The sequence below is a fragment of the Oncorhynchus tshawytscha genome, linkage group LG04 (assembly GCF_018296145.1).
Source record: "Oncorhynchus tshawytscha isolate Ot180627B linkage group LG04, Otsh_v2.0, whole genome shotgun sequence".
Taxonomy (NCBI): domain Eukaryota; kingdom Metazoa; phylum Chordata; class Actinopteri; order Salmoniformes; family Salmonidae; genus Oncorhynchus; species Oncorhynchus tshawytscha.
Window position 1 is genome coordinate 60,834,967 of NC_056432.1, and position 22,977 is coordinate 60,857,943.

At 44.5% G+C, this 22,977-nt stretch overlaps 1 protein-coding gene across 2 annotated transcripts in view; it reads left to right on the top strand.

The window, feature by feature from the left end:
- The first annotated feature begins 257 nt into the window (after positions 1-257).
- The window catches only part of LOC112263610 (inhibitory synaptic factor 1-like), a 53,790-nt gene continuing 31,070 nt past the window's right edge, over positions 258-22,977 (top strand). Inside the window, exons 1-2 of one of the 2 annotated variants that reach the window (XM_042320974.1) lie at positions 258-948; positions 1,533-3,416. In XM_042320974.1, coding sequence (XP_042176908.1) covers positions 3,267-3,416 — 150 coding nt within the window. In that variant the 5' untranslated portion in view covers positions 258-948; positions 1,533-3,266. The remainder of the gene's footprint in view (positions 949-1,532; positions 3,417-22,977) is intronic. The other variant, XM_042320975.1, reaches the window with a different exon arrangement.

Genomic DNA, 22,977 nt, shown 5'->3' on the forward strand with positions numbered 1-22,977 from the left:
GAGGTCATAACAACCCCAATCTGCTTTGTGTGTTAATGATGCAACAGCCAGACATTTTTGGACACTCATTCCCTTAGTGAAGGGTCGGTTGTCTGTGAGTGGAGGAAGAGTCCATCATGAGAAAAGAGAGATAGAGTGATACATAGAGGGGAAAGAGAGAGGGGAGAGAGGATCCAGGCAGAGGACACTGTAGCTACCTAGCTAGTGCTGTGTCTTTAAAATGCCAGGCCCCTCCTCCCTCCACACAGTCAGAGCGGAGCAGCAAAGCAAGTTGTGCTGGCAATAGCCTGAGCCCCACGATAAACCCTGGCATCAGCCTGCCTTCATCCGGCAGTCAGCGAGGACACTTCAGGGCGCAGGGGCAGAGAGACGGGACGGAGAGAGAGTGAGACAGACAGAGAGAGAGAGAGAGAGAGAGAGAGAGAGAGAGAGAGAGAGAGAGAGAGAGAGAGAGAGAGAGAGAGAGAGAAAGAGTCGTCAGGAGCAGCCTCCAGAGGGCTCTGACTGATACAGATCCTCTCCACAGCTCTGTACGCAGTAGCTCTTTCTGCTGTTTCCTGACGCCGGCAGGGTTGATGAGGATGGCGGGTGGCTTCTTCCTTTCCACAGCATCGTCACTAGAGCAACGGTAGCATCAGCATCTACATCAGCAACAGTTTCAGCCTCAGCATCATCAGTAGCAGCAGCAGCCGGATCTATACTCTGCTGCTGGTCCCTATTCTTCAGCCGCCTCCTCTCTCTGGTGTCTAAGAGTGCTGCTGTCAGGGCCGTTCAGCCCACCTCCTCTTCCGACTCCTCCTGCCTCCTCCTCCAGCCTGCCTCCTCCTCCATCCCGCCTCTTCCTCCACATCTCCATCCTCCACATGCTCTCCCTCCTTCCTTCCGCTGAGACACGGCACTGAATGAATTCTTCACCCTCTGACTGGAGCTGCTTTCTCTGGGAAGACAGTAAGTGATGTAGGGAGAGAGAAAGATACAAAGAGAACAAGTGGGGGAGTATAATATGCGTGTGTGCGTGCATGTGAGTGTGTGACTGGAAGAGAGAGAGAGGAGGGTGTCAGTGTGTGTTTTGACAGAGAGATTAAGACTGCAAGAGAACTAGCAGGATGTGTGTGGCTTGGATGATCCTCCTGTGCATTTAATCAGTCAGTATCACCGAGGAGCATAGACTGTAAGCCCTGGACACAGCTACAGCTGCTGATGTAGAGTGAAGGTGTGTGTGTGTGTGTGTGTGTGTGTGTGTGTGTGTGTGTGTGTGTGTGTGTGTGTGTGTGTGTGTGTGTGTGTGTGTGTGTGTGTGTGTGTGTGTGTGTGTGTGTGTGTGTGTGTGTGTGTGTGTGTGTGTGTGTGTGTGTGTGTGTGTGAGAGGAAGGTGGGAGAGTCCTGCTGAGACTAGATGTGCATTTTCACAGCAGCTAAAAAAATCGTCAAGTTCCAGCACCGCAGTTAATTCATGTCTATCTCCCTGCCTTCCTCCCTCTTCCTCTCTCTTCTCTCTTCCTTGCTCTATTGCTGTTGTGTTCTATTTGCAGTGCTGCTGAGTCTAGAGAGGAGAAAAGAGAGAGGGAACGAGACAGAAAAAGAGAGAGAGGAAGAAAAAAACAACTGCTTTCCTTTCCGTCTCTCCAGGTGTCATGTGTGATTGGCCAGCTTGCCCTCTGGCAGTAGCATCAGCCTGGATTCAGTGTGTGTCTCACCCCCCTGCCTGTGCCTGGGCTCCGGCTGTCCCTGGGGACGCGCTACTGGGATTTACCTCTTACTGCTGGATGGAGATGGCGCAGGGCTTTCTGCCTTTTTGAAAACTGTCCACAGAAGGAGAAATACACAGATAAACAGAATAAGGAAATATAATGAATCAATCAGCAGCACAACCAGGCAGACTACTGGATTCCCTTAGCAACAACTCAGGGAGAATAAGAGAGAAGTGAATTGTCTCTTCCTATCTTCTCTGGTGTCTGGTTTCTGGGCGCAACCCTGCAGACCAGAGTGGACCAACAGTCGGATCTGAAAGAGCAGGACAAGGGGCACTGCAAGGGCACGAAGGACACACAAGTCACCCTAACACCAGGGGAAGGACCCTCCTCTTCCACCCTCTCTTTCACCTCCTCCTGTTCATCACCATGTTGGTTTGTCATTCTTCCCCTGCACATTCTATTCATTAGTCACATTTTACTCGCTAAGACATCCGTTTATCCTCATTCCTGCAAACTGGAATAAGCCCTGCCACTGAAGAAAATATTGGACATTCTTCGCACACACAAACAAGCACAGAGAGACTCTCACCCTCCTCCTACCTTCCTTCCTCCTCTCTTTGACGAGAAATGAACAACACATGTCGGTCATCATCTGAGCATAAAATGGATGTGTGCAGAAGTTGCTTTTGATGTGGGCTATTTCTTTATTCCTTCAAGATTAGTTTATTCTCCCGTCACTTCTGAGAGAAAAGGAACACTGCACAGCATAGGACACAGGAGGAATATCTCTTGTTTTCAAAAGGATTTGTCCTCCTCTCTCCCTAAAAAAGACAGAAGCCAAACTGAGGGAGTATACTTAGAAGGCGAAGCTTGTCCCTACTGCCTACCAATAATGTAGACCAAGATCATGAACAAAAAAATAGCAACTGCTGGGAGTTCTACTTTTTTGTTATGCTTGGATATTCTGATCTACAGGGGAGGTTGAACATGAACCCCTTGTTCAGCTTGACAACCTGGGATGCACTCTTTTACAGTAACCTGGCTGACACCAAGTCACTGCATCGTACCCGCTAAATAAGATTGTAAAGGGAGGTGAGTGGGAGGGGAAAAGAGCAACTTCCTCATACAGACGATCTAAATAAATATCCTCCTCAGAGACCGATGCAAACGTATACACTGACACATGAGATGACTAGGCTCTCTGGCTCAACACTATTATATAAGGTGTTTTCACACACACCATCTTAGCTCCTGTTCTTCTCTTTTTCCTCCTGTTCCGTGGATTTAACTTGAGTTTTTTTCATGTTTCTTTTGGCTTCATTTTTGGTACGATCCATCCTGGAGTCATGGATGGAGGAGGGTAACGCAAGGGGGTTGAGCGCTCAGGCCAGGCAAGGTCTTTTGGCTGTCCAGGGGCTTTTAAGATGTTGAGCTCTCCCTGCGTGGCTGGGGCCCCTGTTCGGATCAGTAGCACTGAGGCTCCTTGCGGCCAGAGACATGGACCCCGACTCGGCTCCCCCCCGCCCCTGCCCTCAGCCCGCTGGCCCCTGGCCCCAAGTCGCCCTGTGAAGGATGTCCCTCAGCAGAGCTCCGGCCCGGGACACCTCTGAGACCCCCAGCCAGACCCCCAGAGAACGGATCCGCAGCCACATGAAGATGGTGATCAACCAGCTGGACGGCATTCTCAAAGAGCTCAAGGATGTGGCCAAGGAACTCCGGGAGGTGAGGCACTATAGCGGGCAGCATGCGCCACTGTCTAACTTTACTGGGGACGAGGTTCCGGGGATGGGGGTGGGGGGCTGGAGGAGTAAGGTAGATGGGGGAGTTACTCCTTGAGAGAATTGCATTGCATGAAGTGTATAGAATGCATTTCACGGAATAGAGATGCTTTTAATTAGGATTTGAACGAGATGACATCACTTTGGCTTTGGTGCAGGTGGCAGGAGAACGTCGGTTTCTGCTTCCGTAATTAGAAATACCATCTTCCTTTTGGCATACAAGGGCTAATTCCAATATCATCAAGTACACAACAAAACGTGTCGTTGAGATGTACTCGGCGTCCTATGAAACCCTCTTTAAATAGTGGCTGCAGAAGAAGCAGGGCAGAGCCAGGAATAGGGCTGCAACAGAAACACAGGGGAGAGAAGAGGTGTGCTTAGGTAAGACACAGGACTTGGCACTGCACTAGTTATGTAACCATTTTGTTGTCAGCTGGGTTTCTACTGTATTTTCACAACTGCCATGGTAACGCGATGAAAAGATCAGTGCGTGTCTGCATCAAAAAGGGATGAACAAACAGGAAGAATATGTGTGTCGAACATATAGTGGATGACAGTGTGTGGGTCTCTATGGAATGTCTACTGTACTTTCGATTTCAAATCCATTAATATTAGAATGCAGGGTAGATGTGTGTGTATGTGTGTGTATATGTTTGCGCGTGTCCGTGTGTATGTACCTGTGTGTGCAACGTGCATACACGTGTAAATTAAATGAATCTGGGTAGGTTCAATAGGTTCCTGTAAATCTCGTCAAAAAAGGAAAAAGAGCAAAGGGTTCTTATTAAACCCCTCCTCCATAGGATGTCCAACCCCCTCTCCCTCTCTCCCTCCCTCTCCCTCCCCATCTCTCTATCTCTCTCTCTCTCAAGAGTAAATATTGGCTCCCTGACACATCCCCACTCTAACCCCACCCTGTCTGTTATCAGCTGCCTCCCAACCTCCATCTGATCAGGGGGCCAGGAGCGGGGGGCCGGGGGCACACCCAGTGACCTGGAGACCCAGGGGAGGATAGAGTCCGACCAGACCAAGGGGAGGGTGGGAGGGCAAGGGGTCATAACACACTCCATCACCACCACCTTCCACTGACTTCCCCAGTCTTTCGCCCACTCACCTCACCTCTCCCTCCTTCATGTACTCACATGGGGAGAGGTGCAAAGGCACGGCTCACATCGCTCCGCACCGCTCACACACAGCTCACGCTTCCCTCTGAGCCCAGAAAAACACAACGGGTGCTCTAGTGATTGATGATTATGGGACGCCTGCAAGTGGAATAATGCTGGCTGGAGCTATTTATAAACAAAAACACTAGCTACCTCTGTCTAGCTCTGCCAGCACTAACATATACAGTATTACGGTTCTTATTTCAGAGCCCCGAAAAGGCTTCAATACAGCAGCCGATGTATCATCCGTTCTGAAGGGATCACAAGAAGACGTGTTGAAATTGGTAGCAAGAGAGATTGCATTAGCCACAACACCAGTAGTGGTGGAACTATCAATATTTTGTCATTTGCTCATTTATTCCACTGTGGACTGTATTAAAAGCAAAACGTTAAAAAAGTTGTTTTAAATGTATTAGTGCTCAATGTACCGGCAGATGCATGGCTGCCTAATGTTCCGGAAAATCTCTCATTCTTGGCCACATAAAATGAATAACATAATAGATAACATCTGTCACATAAATAAATTATGAATTACTGGATCTGTTAAAAAAAATGAATAAATAACGGAAGTCAGGGTGACATGGTGAGTGAAAGTGAACTGGACTGACTGGGTGGTGGATCATCACTCCATGTTGGAGGATGGTGTTTGGAGAAGCTTGATGGCTTATGGCAGGAGATGTAAAGATCAGATTATCTCTAGAGGTCCGTAGGGAGCTGGGCTGATTTCAGAGCTCTCAGGGTTATAGCCAAGCAGAGCTCCCGTCAGTCCACATACTGTACCAACAGCTCATAAGTGACTATCTCCACAGCCAGGCCTGAACCCTGGTCATACAGGACCAGGACAGTACGTGGCCCTGGGCCCAGCCCTGCATTCAGTATGTGAGTTAACTCAGACATGCTCCATGGCCACAGCAGGGGAGGCTAACGTACAGTCACCCCATGCCTTCACAGAGTTTAGAAGAAGGGGGTTAAGGTAGCGGCACCATGGCAGAGCCAACAGGGAGTGTTTTTGGAAGTGGATCTAAAACTGGCAATTATAGTATTGCTAGACCCACAGCCTTTCCTCATCTCACTTCAGCCATTGGTCTGTGCTGGAGGTGTGACGACAGGAGAGGAGATGGAGGCATGATACAACAACGTTACATACTATACATACTATACATAAAACTAAACCAAGCCGTAGAGAAGAAGTCATCATAACAACTGTCAGTTTAGAAGGCAGCGCAATCACATAGAGAGATGCCGTTGATCTTATTTACATCCCATTGAGAAATGTATTACAGCGGCTATAAACTCGCCACGCTTCAAGATGTGATGTTTCCAGCATTACCATTCAATTGTGTCACATTTTTGAATCCCATTATGCAATTTCACAGAAAGAATAAAACAGAATCTAAATGAAGTCTCCAAAACGAAGTACACTGATAATATACTCTCCACACATCAACAGCAATAGCAGCTGTAGAGGAATGTTTCAAATCATGTCAACATTATCCTTACAACCTCTGACAGACAAAAAAATGGAATCAAATGAAAATCACAGCATCCTCTGCTATTTTCAGTATGAAATATAATTTTTGCTAAAACTGAATCCCAAAGAATAAAAAGCTATTTCAAATAGCTGAGGAATAGCAAATGTAAGAAAACATCCATATTGGGCATTAGAGAGACACAAGACTGGTAAATTGAAAGCATTAAATGAGGCGGTAAGGACAGAAAAATTGGAGAGTTGGAGGGGAAGAGCAGGCACGCTGCAATACAGAGAGAGACGAGTGGTAGGCACCTAAAGGGAATAGGGAACTGTTATTATGTGGAACTAGTCATTATGTAGAATCATACGAAGAGCAGAGGACGGAAGTCAGTGAGAGGAAAATGCAAATAGGGCGGCCATGAAAACCAGTAGCGAGAATTAACGTTGCTAATGAGAGGGGTGAAGAAAGAAAGACCGGGAGCAATTATCACTGGCAGAGCAGTGTGCACCATTTCCAAGAACTCTGAGTCTGACTGCCAAATCATTGATCTGGGAGAGCAGGACAGCCGTCTCTATCAGTGATAAGCAGAGGTTACATGGTAGGGTAGCTAGCTCGCCTAACAGCAGATCCATTTCATAAGCGTGGCTGTGGAGATTGGCTGTTACTGTGCAGTTCCAGTTTGTTCCAGAGACGAGGCATGATTGCATCAGCAGCGTCACTATCCGTCTTCTCCCCCAAGCTGTGTCTGTTTCTCTAACAAATGGACAGTTAAGCTAAGCTGGGCTATATTGGACTATGCCCATTCACATGCACTGGGTCTGAATATGAATATTGCATTATACAGGCTGGTGAAAGACGCTACCAATTCTCACTGTGGCTCAATGATCCCCGAGCAGCTAGGGCCCCCTCTGATTCATTATTAACAATCAAGGGATCATTGCAAAAATGAAAATGGACAAAGGAAAATGATCTGATTAGAAAGCAGTTTCCAGGGGAGTACTTTTATGTTTTGTGGCGTACTATAAACGGTGCATTGTTTGGGCCCAGTATGATGTGGTGGGAGGAATACAACACACAAACAGCTGGCTGATGATCAGTCAGAGAGCCACTGAGCCTCCGTCCTGATCCAGTCTGGACTGGGCCCCAGCACCACGGTGGGGGACAGCAAGGGAGTCGGCACACTCGGCTAACTGCCACAGAGCTCAGCACCGCTCAAATTTGGTCAGGTAGTCACAGGAGGGCCCTAAATCCAAATCAAAGGATGCTGTTTCTGCATGGGACGTCTATCCTCTCCTCTGTTTGCACCGACGGTGCCACCATTGCAGGCCAGCCAGGTGGCCACCTGACAGCTGTAGTGTCAAAGGTTGGACACTAGGTGTGCAGTCACAGTGACACTCCTTGCCTAGCAGCACAATTATGACAATTGTAAATTGGTGCACCAACCCAACCTCTCAGGTCTGAAAAAAAGATGATCCGTGTGAGAACAGGTGCCTTAATTGGAAAGGTCTTTGTTGAATAAAAAAGAAGATATACAGTGTATATGTTAAAAAGATGCCCCTGTGGCCACAAACAAATCATGTGTTTGCGCTGCAGGTGGTGATGCTGGTTTCCTTTAGTTTACCTGAGCCCACTTATCACAAATTACAATCAGTCTCTGTGCCCTGGTGGACCGTTTCCCAGAAAGCAACTGTTTCCATTTCCCTGCAAGTTCCCTACTGTAGGTTGACTGCCCATACTACCCTGGCCTGCTCTAGTGCTCTCCAGTGAGGGTGCCCCAGCCCAGCACCCTGGTAGCGACTAGCGAGGCAATTTACTGCAGATTAACAGCAGGATTTGGCCAAGCTAAGGGGCCTGCGGGCACGTGGAGTTCACTGGGAAATGCTGAAGGCTTACCGTCACCTCTGAGAGGGAATAGGATCATTAAACCTGCCACAACTGGGCCAAAGGGTTTCCTATAGCTTCACGTCCAACCAGAGATAAAACAGCAGTGATGCAATACTAGGTCAATTTGTTCCTCCTTGTTTGACCTCCTTTGTGTGCTGAAATTCAATTCTCCTTAAATACGACACATGAACAACACGACAGAGCCACTTCAATATCATCTGTATTGACTTCAGTCAGCAACACCCCCTCAGAATGACCCGTAACACTCCTATAATAAAACAGAGCGACACTTTAGCAGTGGGACATAAAGAGTTAAAGCTTTAGTGGCTTCTAACCTTGAGAGGGAGCTGTGGAGAGGAGAGAGAAAAGAAAACTGCACCAGGCTGGCATACCTTTCCACTGAGCCTCTTTTACCAAGCACCGCTGTGGAGCTACTTTAAGATGCAGGGCCAGTGTGTTGACCAGCCCAGCATGCCTGTAAAACCCAGTGGATTAGCAGGCCCTTTGAACTCTCCTTCGCTGTGGACCTTGCACTCAGCATAGATGATAATGAAAGTTCCTGGTTTGAGCCCAGGCGAGGTACAAAATTGGCCCTTATATCAAAGCAGTCATCATACCAAATCAACCTGGTAAGCCACGTATCTTTTCTACAACGCCAGCTATCTGTGACTAGATACCATTACATGAGGTAGAGGATTGAGGGGGCTTGCTATGCATCTTTGTACATAATGTGAAGCTGCAACCCTTCCCCTTCCTCCAGGGGAGGATAAAGGAGAGAGAGGGGAGGGAGAGAGAGATAATGGTTCCTCCTTGCTGTACAGGCTGGCGACAGACCGGTTGAAACAGCTTATATCAATTGTTGCAATTGTGCTTGTAGGCGTTTTTAGGATTGTTTTTGGCCTATCTTTGAGCTGTGAATAAAACCAGTGGGCTGTAGTTAATGGTGTGAAAAATGGCATCCATTTGAAGTGCACAAGCAGGCCCCAGGAATAGAATAGCTACATTACTTGATTGTCTCTGAGCATATTGTACATACGCTGACAAAACCTTTTTCATTGGACTTCCAGTGAAATGTCTGCAAGGTTGAATGTCACTGCACTGAAAGGGCACAAATACCCAAGAAGAAATTGGAGACATGTAGGTTATGAATGTGTCTAAAAGTATGAATAGCAACCCAAATTAATACAGTAGGTGACCTACTTCTCAAGAGACCAATTCTTCTCTCTGTCGGCTGTACCAGGGAAACGCTCAGGGCAGCTAGATCACTATTACATTATGGTTCATTGTGACACACTGAGGAACCTACAGTATTCACGTGGTTTTGGCCAAACTATTAATAACTGCTTTGCTATGATTGGGTATCATGCGTCGACCCAGTTTAAAATGAGCCTATAATGTGATTGTTCTGAGAAGCCCAACGTCATATCAAAGCTTTAACAGCAGGCAACCAAGCATCTGCAGCCTCAAACCTTTAAAAACCTTTCAATCAGGCATTTGATTCATTTGATCAGTTCTGGCAATTCTGTTATAGGCCTACCTGACAGGGCATGCATTGTCTGGTTATTTTCCGGTTTTATTCATGTTTTTGATGAATCACACTGGAGTGCCCTTTAAGTGAGACATTCCACTCCATTCATGTCCTCTCATTTGGTGCCAAACTCAGCATATTGCTTTTACAAAAACGTTTGTCGACGAATATGCATTGCAGTTATTATGCAGGATATATTATGTCCTGATACAGTTGAAGTCGGAAGTTTACATACACTTAGGTTGGAGCCATTAAAACTTGTTTCTCAACCACCCCACAAATTTCTTGTTAACAAACTATAGTTTTGGCAAGTCGGTTAGGACATCTACTTTATGCATGACACAAGTAATTTTTCCAACAATTGTTTACAGACAGATTATTTCACTTATAATTCACTGTATCACAATTCCAGTGGGTCATAAGTTCACATACACTAAATTGACTGTGCCTTTAAACAGCTTGGAAAATTCCATGGCTTTAGAAGCTTCTGATAGGTTAATTGACATGATTTGAGTCAATTGGAGGTGTACCTGTGGATGTAGTTCAAGGCCTACCTTCAAACCCAATGCCTCTCTGCTTGACATCATGGGAAAATCAAAAGAAATCAGCCAAGACCTCAGAAAAACAATTGTAGACCTCCACAAATCTGGTTCATCCTTGGGAGCAATTTCCAAATGCCTGAAGGTACCATGTTCATCTGTACAAACAATAGTACTCAAGTATAAACACCATGGAACCACGCAACCGCCATATCGCTCAGGAAGGAGACGCGTTCTGTCTCCTAGAGATGAATGTACTTTGGTGCGAAAAGTGCAATTCAATCCCAGAAGAACAGCAAAGGACCTTGTGAAGATTCTGGAGGAAACAGGTACAGAAGTATCTATATCAACAGTAAAACGAGTCCTATATCGACATAACCTGAAAGGCCACTCAGCAAGGAAGAAGCCACTGCTCCAAACCACCATAAAAAAGCCAGACTACGGTTTGCAACTGTACATAGGGACAAAGATCGTACTTTTTGGAGAAATGTCCTCTGGTCTGATGAAACAAAAATAGAACTGTTTGGCCATAATGACCATCGTTATGTTTGGAGGAATAAGGGGGAGGCTTGCAAGCCGAAGAACTTCATCCCAACCGTGAAGCATGGGGGTGGCAGCATCATGTTGTGGTGGTGCTTTGCTCCAGGAGGGACTGGTGCACGTCACAAAATAGATGGCTTCATGAGATAGGAGAATTATGTGGATATATTGAAGCAACATCTCAAGACATAAGTCAGGAAGTTAAAGCTTGGTCGCAAATGGGTCTTCCAAATGGACAATGACCCCAAGCATACTTCCAAAGTTGTAGCAAAATGGCTTAAGGACAACAAAGTGAAGGTATTGGAGTGGCCATCACAAAGCACTGACCTCAATCCTATAGAAAATGTGTGGGCAGAACTGAAAAAGCGTGTGCAAGCAAGGAGGCCTACAAACCTGACTCAGTTACACCAGCTCTGTCAGGAGGAATGGGCCAAAATTCACCCAAAGTTATTGTGGGAAGCTTGTGGAAGGTTACCCGTAACGTTTGACCCAAGTTAAACAATTTAAAGGTAATGCTACCAAATACTAATTGAGTGTATGTAAACTTCTGACCCACTGGGAATGTGATGAAAGAAATAAAAGCTGAAATAAATCATTCTCTCTACTATTATTCTGACATTTCACATTCTTAAAATAAAGTGGTGATCCTAACTGACCTAAGACAGGGAATTTTTACTAGGATTAAGTGTCAGGAATTGTGAAGATTTTAGTTTAAATGTATTTGGCTAAGGTGTATGTAAGTTTCCGACTTCAGCTGTATGTTGTAATGTATTATGTATTGGTCATTAATATGACAACTATTGAGAATTATTCATTGTGAAGGGAATTGTTAATTGATGAAATACCTGTTTAGGGCTTTTAACATGTTCAGGTGCTCATTTTCAACCCCCTAGAGTTGATGTCAGCAGGGAAATCAAATTAGCATAATAAAAACATCCACATCATACTCTGTCTGTTTAAGCTAGAGATATATTTTTTGCATGAGCTGCGTCTCAATCCACCCCATCCGCCAATGTCGGCCTTCCGCTTCCGTGGTGGAAGGTGGCAGGGCTACAGCGCTTTTTGCCAGACCAGGACACATCCCGAAAATCGGTCTTGTTACAAAAACTTATGCAGAGTCCGAACGGTTTGGGCTTGAAAGTTGAGACTGTCACAAACGTGATGGTATTCTCTGTTTTGCTTTAGGACCCCCACAAGCTTCACGGGACTCGTCTGAAGTTGGTTCTGCCGATGTGCCAACTTCTGTCTGCAGTGTCCGAACGGTTTGGGCTACAAACTAATTAATGTGACCCCACCATCGGAAGTTGAGCCCCTTACGAAACACACACATGGCGGCCAAACAATTGGACGAATTGGATAGGGCATTTCCACGTCAACGGTATATGGGTCATTCCAGGCAACAACAAAAAAATACGAAAAGCTTTTTTAAATCTCTCAGATATAGGACAGACACTTCAAATCATACTTCCTTTTGTTGTTTGCTTTGTTATTTTTTGTTGTTGGGGGGGTTACAGGTACAGTATTCATGTCAATTTACACACTTTATACCATATGTACTCATAGGCTGCCACATTAAATAATACAAAGTTGAGAAATACATACAGAGAAATTATCATATTGATCACACAGGATTTTTAACTAATAAATTGGTATGTAAAGAAAAATAAACAGAAAGAGGTGGGCTTACACCCAGGATTTTGTTAATAAAGTCATTTAAAGAAATAAAAATAGAGGTCAAAATTATTGCCACCCCTTTTTTCAATACTCTAGCACCCTCCCCCTTGCGAGGATAAGGACACTGAGCCTTAAATGATTTATGAGATTGGAGAAGACATTGGGAGGGATCTTAGACCATTCCTCCTTACTGAATCTTTCCAGATCCTTGATATCCTTCATCTGTTCTTATGGGCTGCTTTCTTCAATTCAAACCTCAGGTTTTCAATGGGGTTCATCAGGAGACTGAGATGGCCATTGCAAAATGTTGATATTGTGGTCAATTAACCATTTCTTTGTGATTTTAATTCATGCTTGGGGTTATTGTCTTGCTGGAAGATCCACTTGTGGCTAACTGCCTCCTGGCAGAGGCAACCAGTTTTTTTAAATAAAATGTCCTAGTACTTTGTAAAGTTCATGATGCCATTGACCAAAACTCCATTGGTCCCTTTTTGAGTGAAGAAAAAGCTTTTCTTTTAAGGGCTACAAGCAGAACACAAAACTATTTGACATAAACAGTTGCATTCATGAGTTATATTGAAAAATGTCAATAAACAAATCAGGTCCGCCGAGCTTAAAATTATCTCCAACTAGTCAGTGACAGCTGTGTAGAGTTTGGAGTTTGTGACAGCATCTACGTGAGCGTATTACAGTATTATAGACAATTTGTCCTGGGATTTCCTATGATCTTCTATGTAGACGAACCGCTTACCTTCTAACGATTCTTGTGTGGCTCTGTGTCGTTATCCTCACAAGGGTAGGGTGCTGGTGTACTGAAAACAGGCGCGCCAATAATTATGTGTTATTTATTTTACACAGTATTTTTTGCTCATCTTCATCAAGGGTGCCAATAATTATGGACCTGACTGTATACCACCATTTTGCACCTGAATCCTAATGCTTCACACCCTCCTGACAACACCATATGGTCCACTATTCTACAATGTTTCAGTAACATTTTAGCAGGCCAACAATACTGTTGTACCTTTTAATAATGTTGTTCACAACATCTCGTAAAATTCCCTTGAACGCCCCTCCAACTGGGGATGATTAGTAACCTCTGATGTCATTTGTCAATAAGACAGCAAGCATGGCAGCATCTTCAGCCTTCAACCTATTGATTTAGAAAGTGACAGCAGCTTTTTATGGACCAAAAAAATATTTTTTAAATTCACAAGCCTTTCAATGACCTACATGTTTGATGGCATTTCCCAGCTCAAGCACGTGAATGCACCCTACTCAGTAATTATGACTTCACAACTGTCATTTATCACAGTTGGTTATGAACGCAACGTTATTCCCAGAATCCGCAAACTTAAATGTCATTCATTACCTAATTTATATTCTTGACTAGCCTGTGTGCATATTTCATCTAAGTAGGGTGAGTTTCCCAAAACCTCTGAAGCACTAAAATCATCTGAAATCTATTGGTAGGCAATCGATCTTAGTGCACACACGTTTTGAGAAACCCACCTCAGATCAGTTGATAGAGATAGGTTTACAATTGGTGACTGACTGCAGGACCATGGGCCTGGAACTTCAGCCAGACATTTCCTTCCACCCAGAGAGATAGAGATCCAAACCTCCTCTCTCTCTAACTATTTATATGCTGCTGTAACCTTGTGGTAGCAGTCACACTCCGCCTGCCACCTGGCTCCGCATGGATGACTGCCACCACTGTCATTGTCAATAGTGTTCAGATGCAGGCGTCAGCTGCGGGCGGGCAGGCAGGAGACCAGGCGGGCGGTGGGGAGGGTGATGAAAGATGCACAGACAGACGAAGGGACAGATTAATTATTCAGGGACACAGGTAAGAGCAGACAGCGGGGAAAGGATGTGTCAACAAACTGTTTTGATGATTAATATTTTTGTCCCGGGTCATTTGACAGTGGTGGTGAGGGTATGAAAGGGCATTAGGGTTGCATGTGTACTCAGTCACCCTCTAACAGTCACCTGCTCACCTCCACCTTCAGTGAACCTAGACTCACCCCAACCCGCGACAGGGCCACGAGTACAGCCATCATACCAAGTCCCTCTCTGCCTATACTCTTACATCTGCAGGCTGGAAGTGAATATTTGGTTATATTGTATCTGTGTTGTTACTAGTCTAGGGTGAGTTGAGCTTACTTCCAGGTGGCATGGCAGAGTTTATGCAGGATCTCTAGGGGGTGCACACACACCCCCTGCTGAAGTGACATCCCTTTTTATATGTAAAGCTACAGAGGCTGACAAGAGACTGACAAGAAAAGAAGCTCCACTGTCCTCATTTCAACTATGACTCACGTCTCCCTTGCCTTACTCCTGGTTCTGGTGCAGAGAATATTCAGTGGAAACTATATAGCTGATGGAGATATTGCAAGAATGACTTCATGTGTTCTGATTTTGGGGGCGAAACAAATAATAAGTCGCTCACTTTGCAGCCGTGTCAGCAAGTCAAGTGGAGGTACAGTAATGTTTTTAGTGTGTCAACCGCTTCCCATTCTTCCTGTAGTACCACTGACCATGTTCTTACGCGTAAAACGTCCATCCGTGGCATTAGCTCGCCTGAGTCTTTAATCAATACAGCGGGAGTAGAGAGGGATATGGATAGATGTAGAAGAACACCGTGGTGAGGGTGAGGGATGATGGAGTTTAGGGGTATCATGACTACAATGACCCTCACAGAGCTAAATCTTATCCCCCTGTCAAATAAATCTCAGCCCCTGACCCAGAGCTTTCACTTGATTATTCATTCTGTGTGCTCTTGTCACTTGCCAAAAGGCAAACTAGATGACTCATTGGCAGAGTGTTTAAAGTCTAGCTGTCCTTGTTTGGCTGAGAGCTGCTGCAATTGACATGGGATGAAATAAAGGATGGAGGGATGGGGGTTGGGGCGGGCCACAAAAATGCAATGGACATCTCCACTGTGCTAATGTCATGGGTTGAATTATAAACCCCAGAATCAGCTGTTACTGTTGGCAGAGCAGAAAGTCCAGGGTGATGAAGTGCTTTGCCCAAAGTCAGGATTTTTGGCTTGGGTGAAGACACCCAGGTCAACACATTGTTGTGTTTGGGGGTCGGTTTGTATCAGCACAAAAAACAAAGAGCAGGTTACATGGGGACAATGGCACAGCATCAGATCTCCTGTACTGAACGAGGCTGCAAGTGTGCAGACAGTATACATGTGTATGTTGCAGAACACTGTGAAAAACTGAGAAAGGACAAGATAGTGTGTGTGTGTGAGTGAGAGAGAGAGAGAGAGAGAGAGAGGGAAAGGGAGAGAGAGAGAGACTGAGAGAGAGAGAGAGAGAGAGGGAGAGGGAGAGAGAGAGAGAGAGGAGCTTATCTCTGGCTACAGGCAGCAGTTACTCCCAGAACCATGCCTGGGACCAGGAGGGAGGGTCAGCATGTTTCAGTCTACAGTTCTATGGATGTGAGTCAGTGGCAGATGCATGACAATAAAAACTGGGCCTGACTATTAAACACCTGTTATTCCTGCATCCACACTGGGAATTCACAGCAGTTGCTGCCTTCCTGATACAGGATTGAGTAGACAAAAATAATCTCACTGTTGATGTTGACAAAACTAAGGTCTGTATGAATGTACTCACTTATCTGAAACTGCAAAAGCATGATTGTTTTTCATGTTAAGTAGAGCTATTCGGCCTCCCGGGTGGCGCAGTGGTTAAGGGCGCTGTATTGCAGCCGCCAGCTGTGCCATCAGAGACTCTGGGTTCGAGCCAAGGCTCTGTCGTAACCGGCCGCGACCGGGAGGTCCGTGGGGCGACGCACAATTGGCCTAGCGTCGTCAGGGTTAGGGAGAGTTTGGCCGGTAGGGATATCCTTGTCTCAACGCGCACCAGCGACTCCTGTGGCAGGCAGGGCGCAGTGCGCACTAACCAAGGTTGCCAGGTGCACGGTGTTTCCTCCGACACATTGGTGCGGCTGGCTTCCGGGTCGGATGCGCGCTGTGTTAAGAAGCAGTGCGGCTTGGTTGGGTTGTGTATCGGAGGACGCATAACTTTCAACCTTCGTCTCTCCCGAGCCCGTACCGGAGTTGTAGCGATGAGACAAGATAGTAGCTACTAAAAACAATTGGATACCATGAAATTGGGGAGAAAAAGGGTTAAAAAAAAAGTAGAGCTATTCAAGTATTGAGGGCAGATATACTTTTTTATGCCTTTTTTATGACTTTAACATGCATACGTTACATTCACTTTTACAGCGCACCAAATCCATATCCACCCATCTATTTAGTCTTGTGTGTGCCATGGTTGACTTTGCAAAAATAGCATAACTCGATCCTTTCCCATCTGCCATGGACCAGGAAAGCAGGTTAATTGATTTGTGAGGGAACAATCGAGTGGTGACATGAATACGAATTACCCAATCAACAATCAATCTGCGTCCGTAGTCATGCTAATCAGGTAAATCCGGACGTGGTCATGAACTGCAGGTTAGTTTGGGTTGTTGACTTGTCCTGCATGCTCAACTCATGGAGCATTATGCATTCAGTGAAGTGCCCACATCCCCCAATTAATTAAAGCGTTCCTTAACGAGCCTTGATGTGAGCAGCAATGTTATCTTTCCCATTTGCTATGTAAATGACGTCCTCATCTTTCTACTTATCATACCATGTTGGTAAGATCAATGAGAGATTTCTTGGGTGCTCAGTCCTGCAGAGTGATGAATGAACAGCAAAGCTGCCATTGTGGTCTCTCATCTTTGATTCGTCCAAAAAGGCAAAAGGACGCCATCTGTAAAGTGCATCAAATATGTTCATGTTCTTTCTTTTAATTGAATCAAGTTATTAGATAAAGAAGAGTTGTTGAGAGAGTTAAAATGACATATAGCCTTTTTAAGAATTGTGGTGCAGTGCAGAGCAGTATTTGGGGTATTTTGAAAAAGGCGTTGGTCTTTGGTTAGGACTATAATAAAATGGTGTGTGAAGAACAAAAGAAAGTGGTGCTGATGTAGGGATGATGTAAATCTGCAGGAAAAACACAACGTGTTAGACAGTCAGGAGTGGTGTCTGTTTTAAAAGCTTGTTTGACAAGGCTTTACCTTGACACCAACAGGAGACAGTGCCCTTTGCACGCACGCTCGCTGTAAATGTCTCTGTAAATGTCTCACACACTCCTTTCCAGCAACAGTAATTGATGCCTGTGGCAAAAAGAATCTTCAGCGTTGTAGGCTATGACACCTTTGCAGAAGGTTTTCACTGGCACTCAAAGATGCATGCACCTGTGGGAAATTCACACACCGTCAAAAACCTTCCTCAACTGCCTGGACCAGCGGCAGAAGGCAGGACGGCCAGCCAGACAACTAGACCAGGTTGACACCATTACTTCTTCTGACTGCTGATTGCTGGGACAGAACTTTGCCTCCTTTCAAAAGTGTCCTGAGACCCAAATGCTGCAGAAAAGGTGGCAGAGAGACTATGGCAGGAAGTGTCTTAAGACTCTCTAAATCTCAGCCCAGTTCAACTCAAACTGTTCTTAATCTAAATTCTGCAGAAAAAGTGGCAGAGAGACTATGGCAGCCATGCTCTCAGACTTGTTCAAGTGAAGGGCATATCTCTGGATGATTGACTAGATGATACTGTATACGGTCTCACTCTGGCCTCTCCTAGCTGTAGAAGGGAGGGATGAAGGGGCCGTGTGGGGCTTTCCCTCCCCAGGGCTCCTGAGGTTAAGAGCTCTGGGTTCTGGTTTGATGTCTAGGTAGAATGAGGCCTAGTGTGGCGACACAGAGTATCTAGTTGCCCAGAGAGCACATTTGGTTTCTTGAAAGTTGTGGGAATGTACGTTCTTGGTTTCCCATTAGTTCTGGGAACGAAGCCATAAGTTACCTGATGGTTAAAACGGAAAGTTTTTAAACGTTCTGAGAACGGAAGTGAAATTTTGGTCTGTTCTGGGAATGTACATTTTTAGGTTGCAGGGAGGGTCTGATAACGTTTCCCTGTGGTTCCTTGAAAGATTTCCTGGGATGTTTTATTAACTTTATGAGAACAAAAATGATAGGTTATTTGAAGGTAATTACATGACGTTAATTACGTAACGTTCTGAACATGTTTCAATAACAATTTACAAAGCTGTTCATTTTAGACTTTTCAAACAGACCTATTCAAAGGAAACAAGCACTCATTGAGATCAGGTGTGACCAGTTAGTTGGTGCGGCCAACACACCTGAACAAACTTAACAGGAGTGTCAGCGTCAGTGGTGTATAGGTGAGGACGGAGTCAAGCGCAGGAAACAGAACTGAGTAAAAAATAACGTACGTTACTTCGGGAAAAGAAACAGGACAATAAATCCATGTAGCGATAACAGACCCTAACACACAAGACTAACACAAAACAGGAACAATCACGCACAAAACATAATGAGAACCAGAGGGTTAAATAGGGAAATAATTATAACGTAATGGGAACCAGGTGTGTACACTCAAGACATAACAAATGGAAAAAGAAACGTGGATCGGTGGCAGCTAGAAAGACAGTGACGACGACTGCCGAACGCCGCCCAGACAAGGAGAGGCACCATCTTCGGCGGAAGTCGTGACAATGAAAGGATAGAGAGAGTTTTGTTGATGCTGAGAATGGAATGTATATGTTTTTAAATAACATTCTTGCAAAAGTTATTTAGGCGCATTAACACTGCACGTTAGCACAGGGCAAAGAGCCTCCTTAGCCCTGGGCTAAGGGAGATTTTAGCCCAGGGCTAAGCGAGTGTTCACATTTACACATTCTAAAGTGGGCTAGCACCAACCTTAGCTCAGGGCTAGTGGGCCCTGCTCTGGCGGAGGGTTAGTACCGACTTTGTGGTTAGCCCCAGAAACACAGTGCCAAAATAGCCAGCGTGAAACAGGGTCAAGAACAATACCTATAAAGCTCACTGTCCAATCACAAAAGCTGCACTATCACTTAATTTACATATGCTCGTGATGCCTGTAATGCATTTTGATAAATACATTCTTATTATTTCATCCTTCATCCTTTATCCTGAAGACAAAATCAAAAACTTTCATGTGTACAAAAAATTGGTTGCTATACCTTACAAAAATGGTTGCTATGCAGGCTGGCTCATGTCTTCTCACCTAGCCAACTAAAGTTACAAACTTTATAGTTGGAAGGGCAGCAAACCCTCCATTTTTGTCATTTTTCATAACTTTCTATTGTTATTCAATTGGATTTATCCATGATAACAATATTGTTCCATGTTTTTGCCTGGATCAGAAATGTTAATGTCTCGTTCATGCACAGCATTTTCCATACAAGGGCGAGATCGAATTTTAAAAGTGAAACATTGTTTCCGGGGTCTGACAAGCAGACAGCAAGGTTTATACAAACCATCACTGTTGGACATAATATGCTAGGCTAGAAGCAAGAAGAAACAATGTGTTAAATTGCTTATAACATTGGTCGCGTGTCAGAGACAGAATGTTGGTCGCATGTTGTGTTTGTCCGTTAGCCCAAGGCTTTGGAATACCAGTGTGAATCGGAGCCAGTCTAACCCGGGGCTGAGAACAATGCAGTGTTAAAATGCATTTTGTAAAAAGACCCCTGTAGATATAAAAAAATATATATATTTCAAAATGATTTGATTAAACATTGAATTTGGCCTGCTATTATCCCATACAAAAACATTTAATAACATATTCATACACGGCAAAACAGAGAGTCAAAAGTTTGTTTTGAAGTGTCTGTCCTATATCTGAGAGATCAGGAAATTATTTTCATTATTTTTACCCATATTGAACACCTTTTTTTGGGCACTAAATTACTTCCATACATTCTTCCATCCATTGGGGTGGCAGGTAGCTTAGTGGTTAGAGTGTTGGACTTGTAACCGAAAGCTGACAGTGTTGTTCTGCCCCTGAGAAAGGCAGTTAACCCACTGTTCCTAGGCCGTCATTGAAAATAAGAATTTGTTCTTAACTGACTTGCCTAGTTGAATAAAGGTAAAATTAAAAAACACATTTCTTTAACTTGTACCGACTACCATCAGATGAGAATTATGAGGCTTGTGGGCATCCTAGAGCAAAACAACCAACATGTACATATGTGTTTGTGAGTCTCACCTTTCGATAGTGGGCTCATATTAATGTGTAGCCCAAACAGTTCTGACGCTACAGACAGAAGCTGGCAGATCGGCGGTACCGACTTTAGACGAGTCCCGTGATGCTTGTGGGGGTCGTAGAGCAAATCGGAGAGTCTCCTCTTTCCACAGAGGGGTATTATTAGTTTGTAGCCCAAACAGTTCCCACGTTACAGACGTTTTTGTGAGAAGACCGGTGTTCGGGATGCCTCATGGTTTGACATTCACCACTGTAGCTCTGCCAGCTTTCACCGCAGAATCGGAAGGCCGGCATTGGCGGATGCAGTGGATTGAGAGACAGCCCAGCAAATAGAGATATCTACAGACAGATTTTGTTGTTCTTTTATACTAATTCTAATTCGACATCGACTCTAGGGGTTAATGTTCTCTGAACGTTCTGAGAATATGACTTTAAATAGAACCATGAGGAAACCTGTAGAAAACCTTACGCTTTAGGTACTAACATTCCCTTAGAAAGTGTTTTTTCTTAAAGTTGTCTGAATGTTCTGAGAACATGACTTTGAATAGAATCATGAAGAAACCTGTAGAAAACGGTATGATGAAGTACTGAAATTCCCACAGAAAAACGTTGTTTCTTAACGTTCTCTGAACAATTTGAGGACATTACTTTAAATATTACCATAAGGAAACCTGTTGGAAACATTATAGGAAGGTTGCATGCAAAACAACCATAATACAACCAAACACTCACCAAGCTCTAAGAAACATATGGTTCTCAGAATGTTATGTGCTAGCTGGGTAGAATGGAGCCCAGTGTCGAGACAGAGTATCTGGTTACAACTAGGCCTAGTGTGGAGACACAGAGTATCTGCTTACAACTAGGCCTAGTGTGGAGACACAGAGTATCTGCTTACAACTAGGCCTAGTGTGGAGACACAGAGTATCTGCTTACAACTAGGCCTAGTGTGGAGACACAGAGTATCTGCTTACAACTAGGCCTAGTGTGGAGACACAGAGTATCTGCTTACAACTAGGCCTAGTGTGGAGACACAGAGTATCTGGTTACAACTAGGCCTAGTGTGGAGACTGTATCTGGTTAGAACGAGGCCTAGTGTGGAGACTGTATCTGGTTAGAACGAGGCCTACTGTGGAGACTGTATCTGGTTAGAACTAGGCCTAGTGTGGAGACTGTATCTGGTTAGAACGAGGCTATACTGTAGCTACAGTTGGTCAGGCAATTAGATAGGCACTGTGTGAAACACTACCTCACGCTGTTCTCAACCCATTGCTGCATGCCTGCCTGCCTGCCTCAGCACAATAAATATGTATGAGTTAAAGCTGAAATGTAGGGAGGGACTAAATAAACCATCCAAATGCCAAACAATTGTCATACCCATACCTGTTGCTGCGGAGTCACTCTTTTGTGACAAAACTGGCCTAATGGGTTATAGTGTACAACAGAGGATGTTTATAACTTGAGTGCCCCTGAGCCTCTATCCAAAATCACTCTGCATACCAATCTTCCATCTTCAGCTTGACTTTTTAATGACTCAATGGCTCTCAGCAAGCTTGTTTTATTCTGATGCTGTACTAGCTTTTCTGATGTCCAGGCAATGTCAAACAGGCACGCACGCACGCACACACACACACACACACACACACACACACACACACACACACACACACACACACACACACACACACACACACACACACACACACACACACACACACACACACACACACACACACACACCCACAGATCTGAACTAACCTTTGGAATAGTCATAGCTTTATGGGTGATGCATTTAGAGCCAATCTTAACATAGAAAAAAGGATAACAAGATCAATATACCCTACTTTTCTATTCACAAAGATGTTCTTTTTTATCTGGGAGGCTAGTTCAGACAGAATAAACTTTATTGATCTCTGACTCCAGGACACCACAGAGTATCCTTGAAGAATAACAAACTTAGTTAGTTACATTCAACCCTTAACTTTGCACACTGTCTAATAGTCTAACAAGCATGTTTGGAAACAATAGTGGATCATTGAATTGCAAATCAAGACCAGACAGCATCCACCCGCAGTGTGAAGCTTTTAAAAACATGCAATAAAACTTTACACAGACCACAGACAGTATTTAACACTACAATAAACACTGCTAGCACATTTGATTCCTTGGAAGTTGTGGGAGCGTACGTTTTGGGTTTCCCATTGGTTCTGGGAACGAAGCCATATGTTTCCTGACCGGTAAAATGTAACGTTTTTTTTTACGTTCTGAGAACGGAAGTGAACATTTTGCCTGTTCTGGGAAGGTTTATTTTTAGGTTGCAGGGAGGTTTTACTCTGGGAGGTTTTACTGCTCTGAGGATGGAAATTATAGGTTATTTTGAGTTGTTTTAATAACTCCCTTCAAAAATTCCCTGAATGTTTCAGTAAGACTTTAATAAACCTGCTAGCTCATTTAGGGTTAACTTTTTTGAACGCCAAACTCCAAAAGCACAGATAGGGCGTAGGGAAATGAATGTCCTTAGGCACTAATCATGCAAAAACATGTTTATTGTGGCATGGCATCAGTGAGATTCAAAACTATAATCTTCTGTTTTCTATCCATGAAATGAGTTCACCG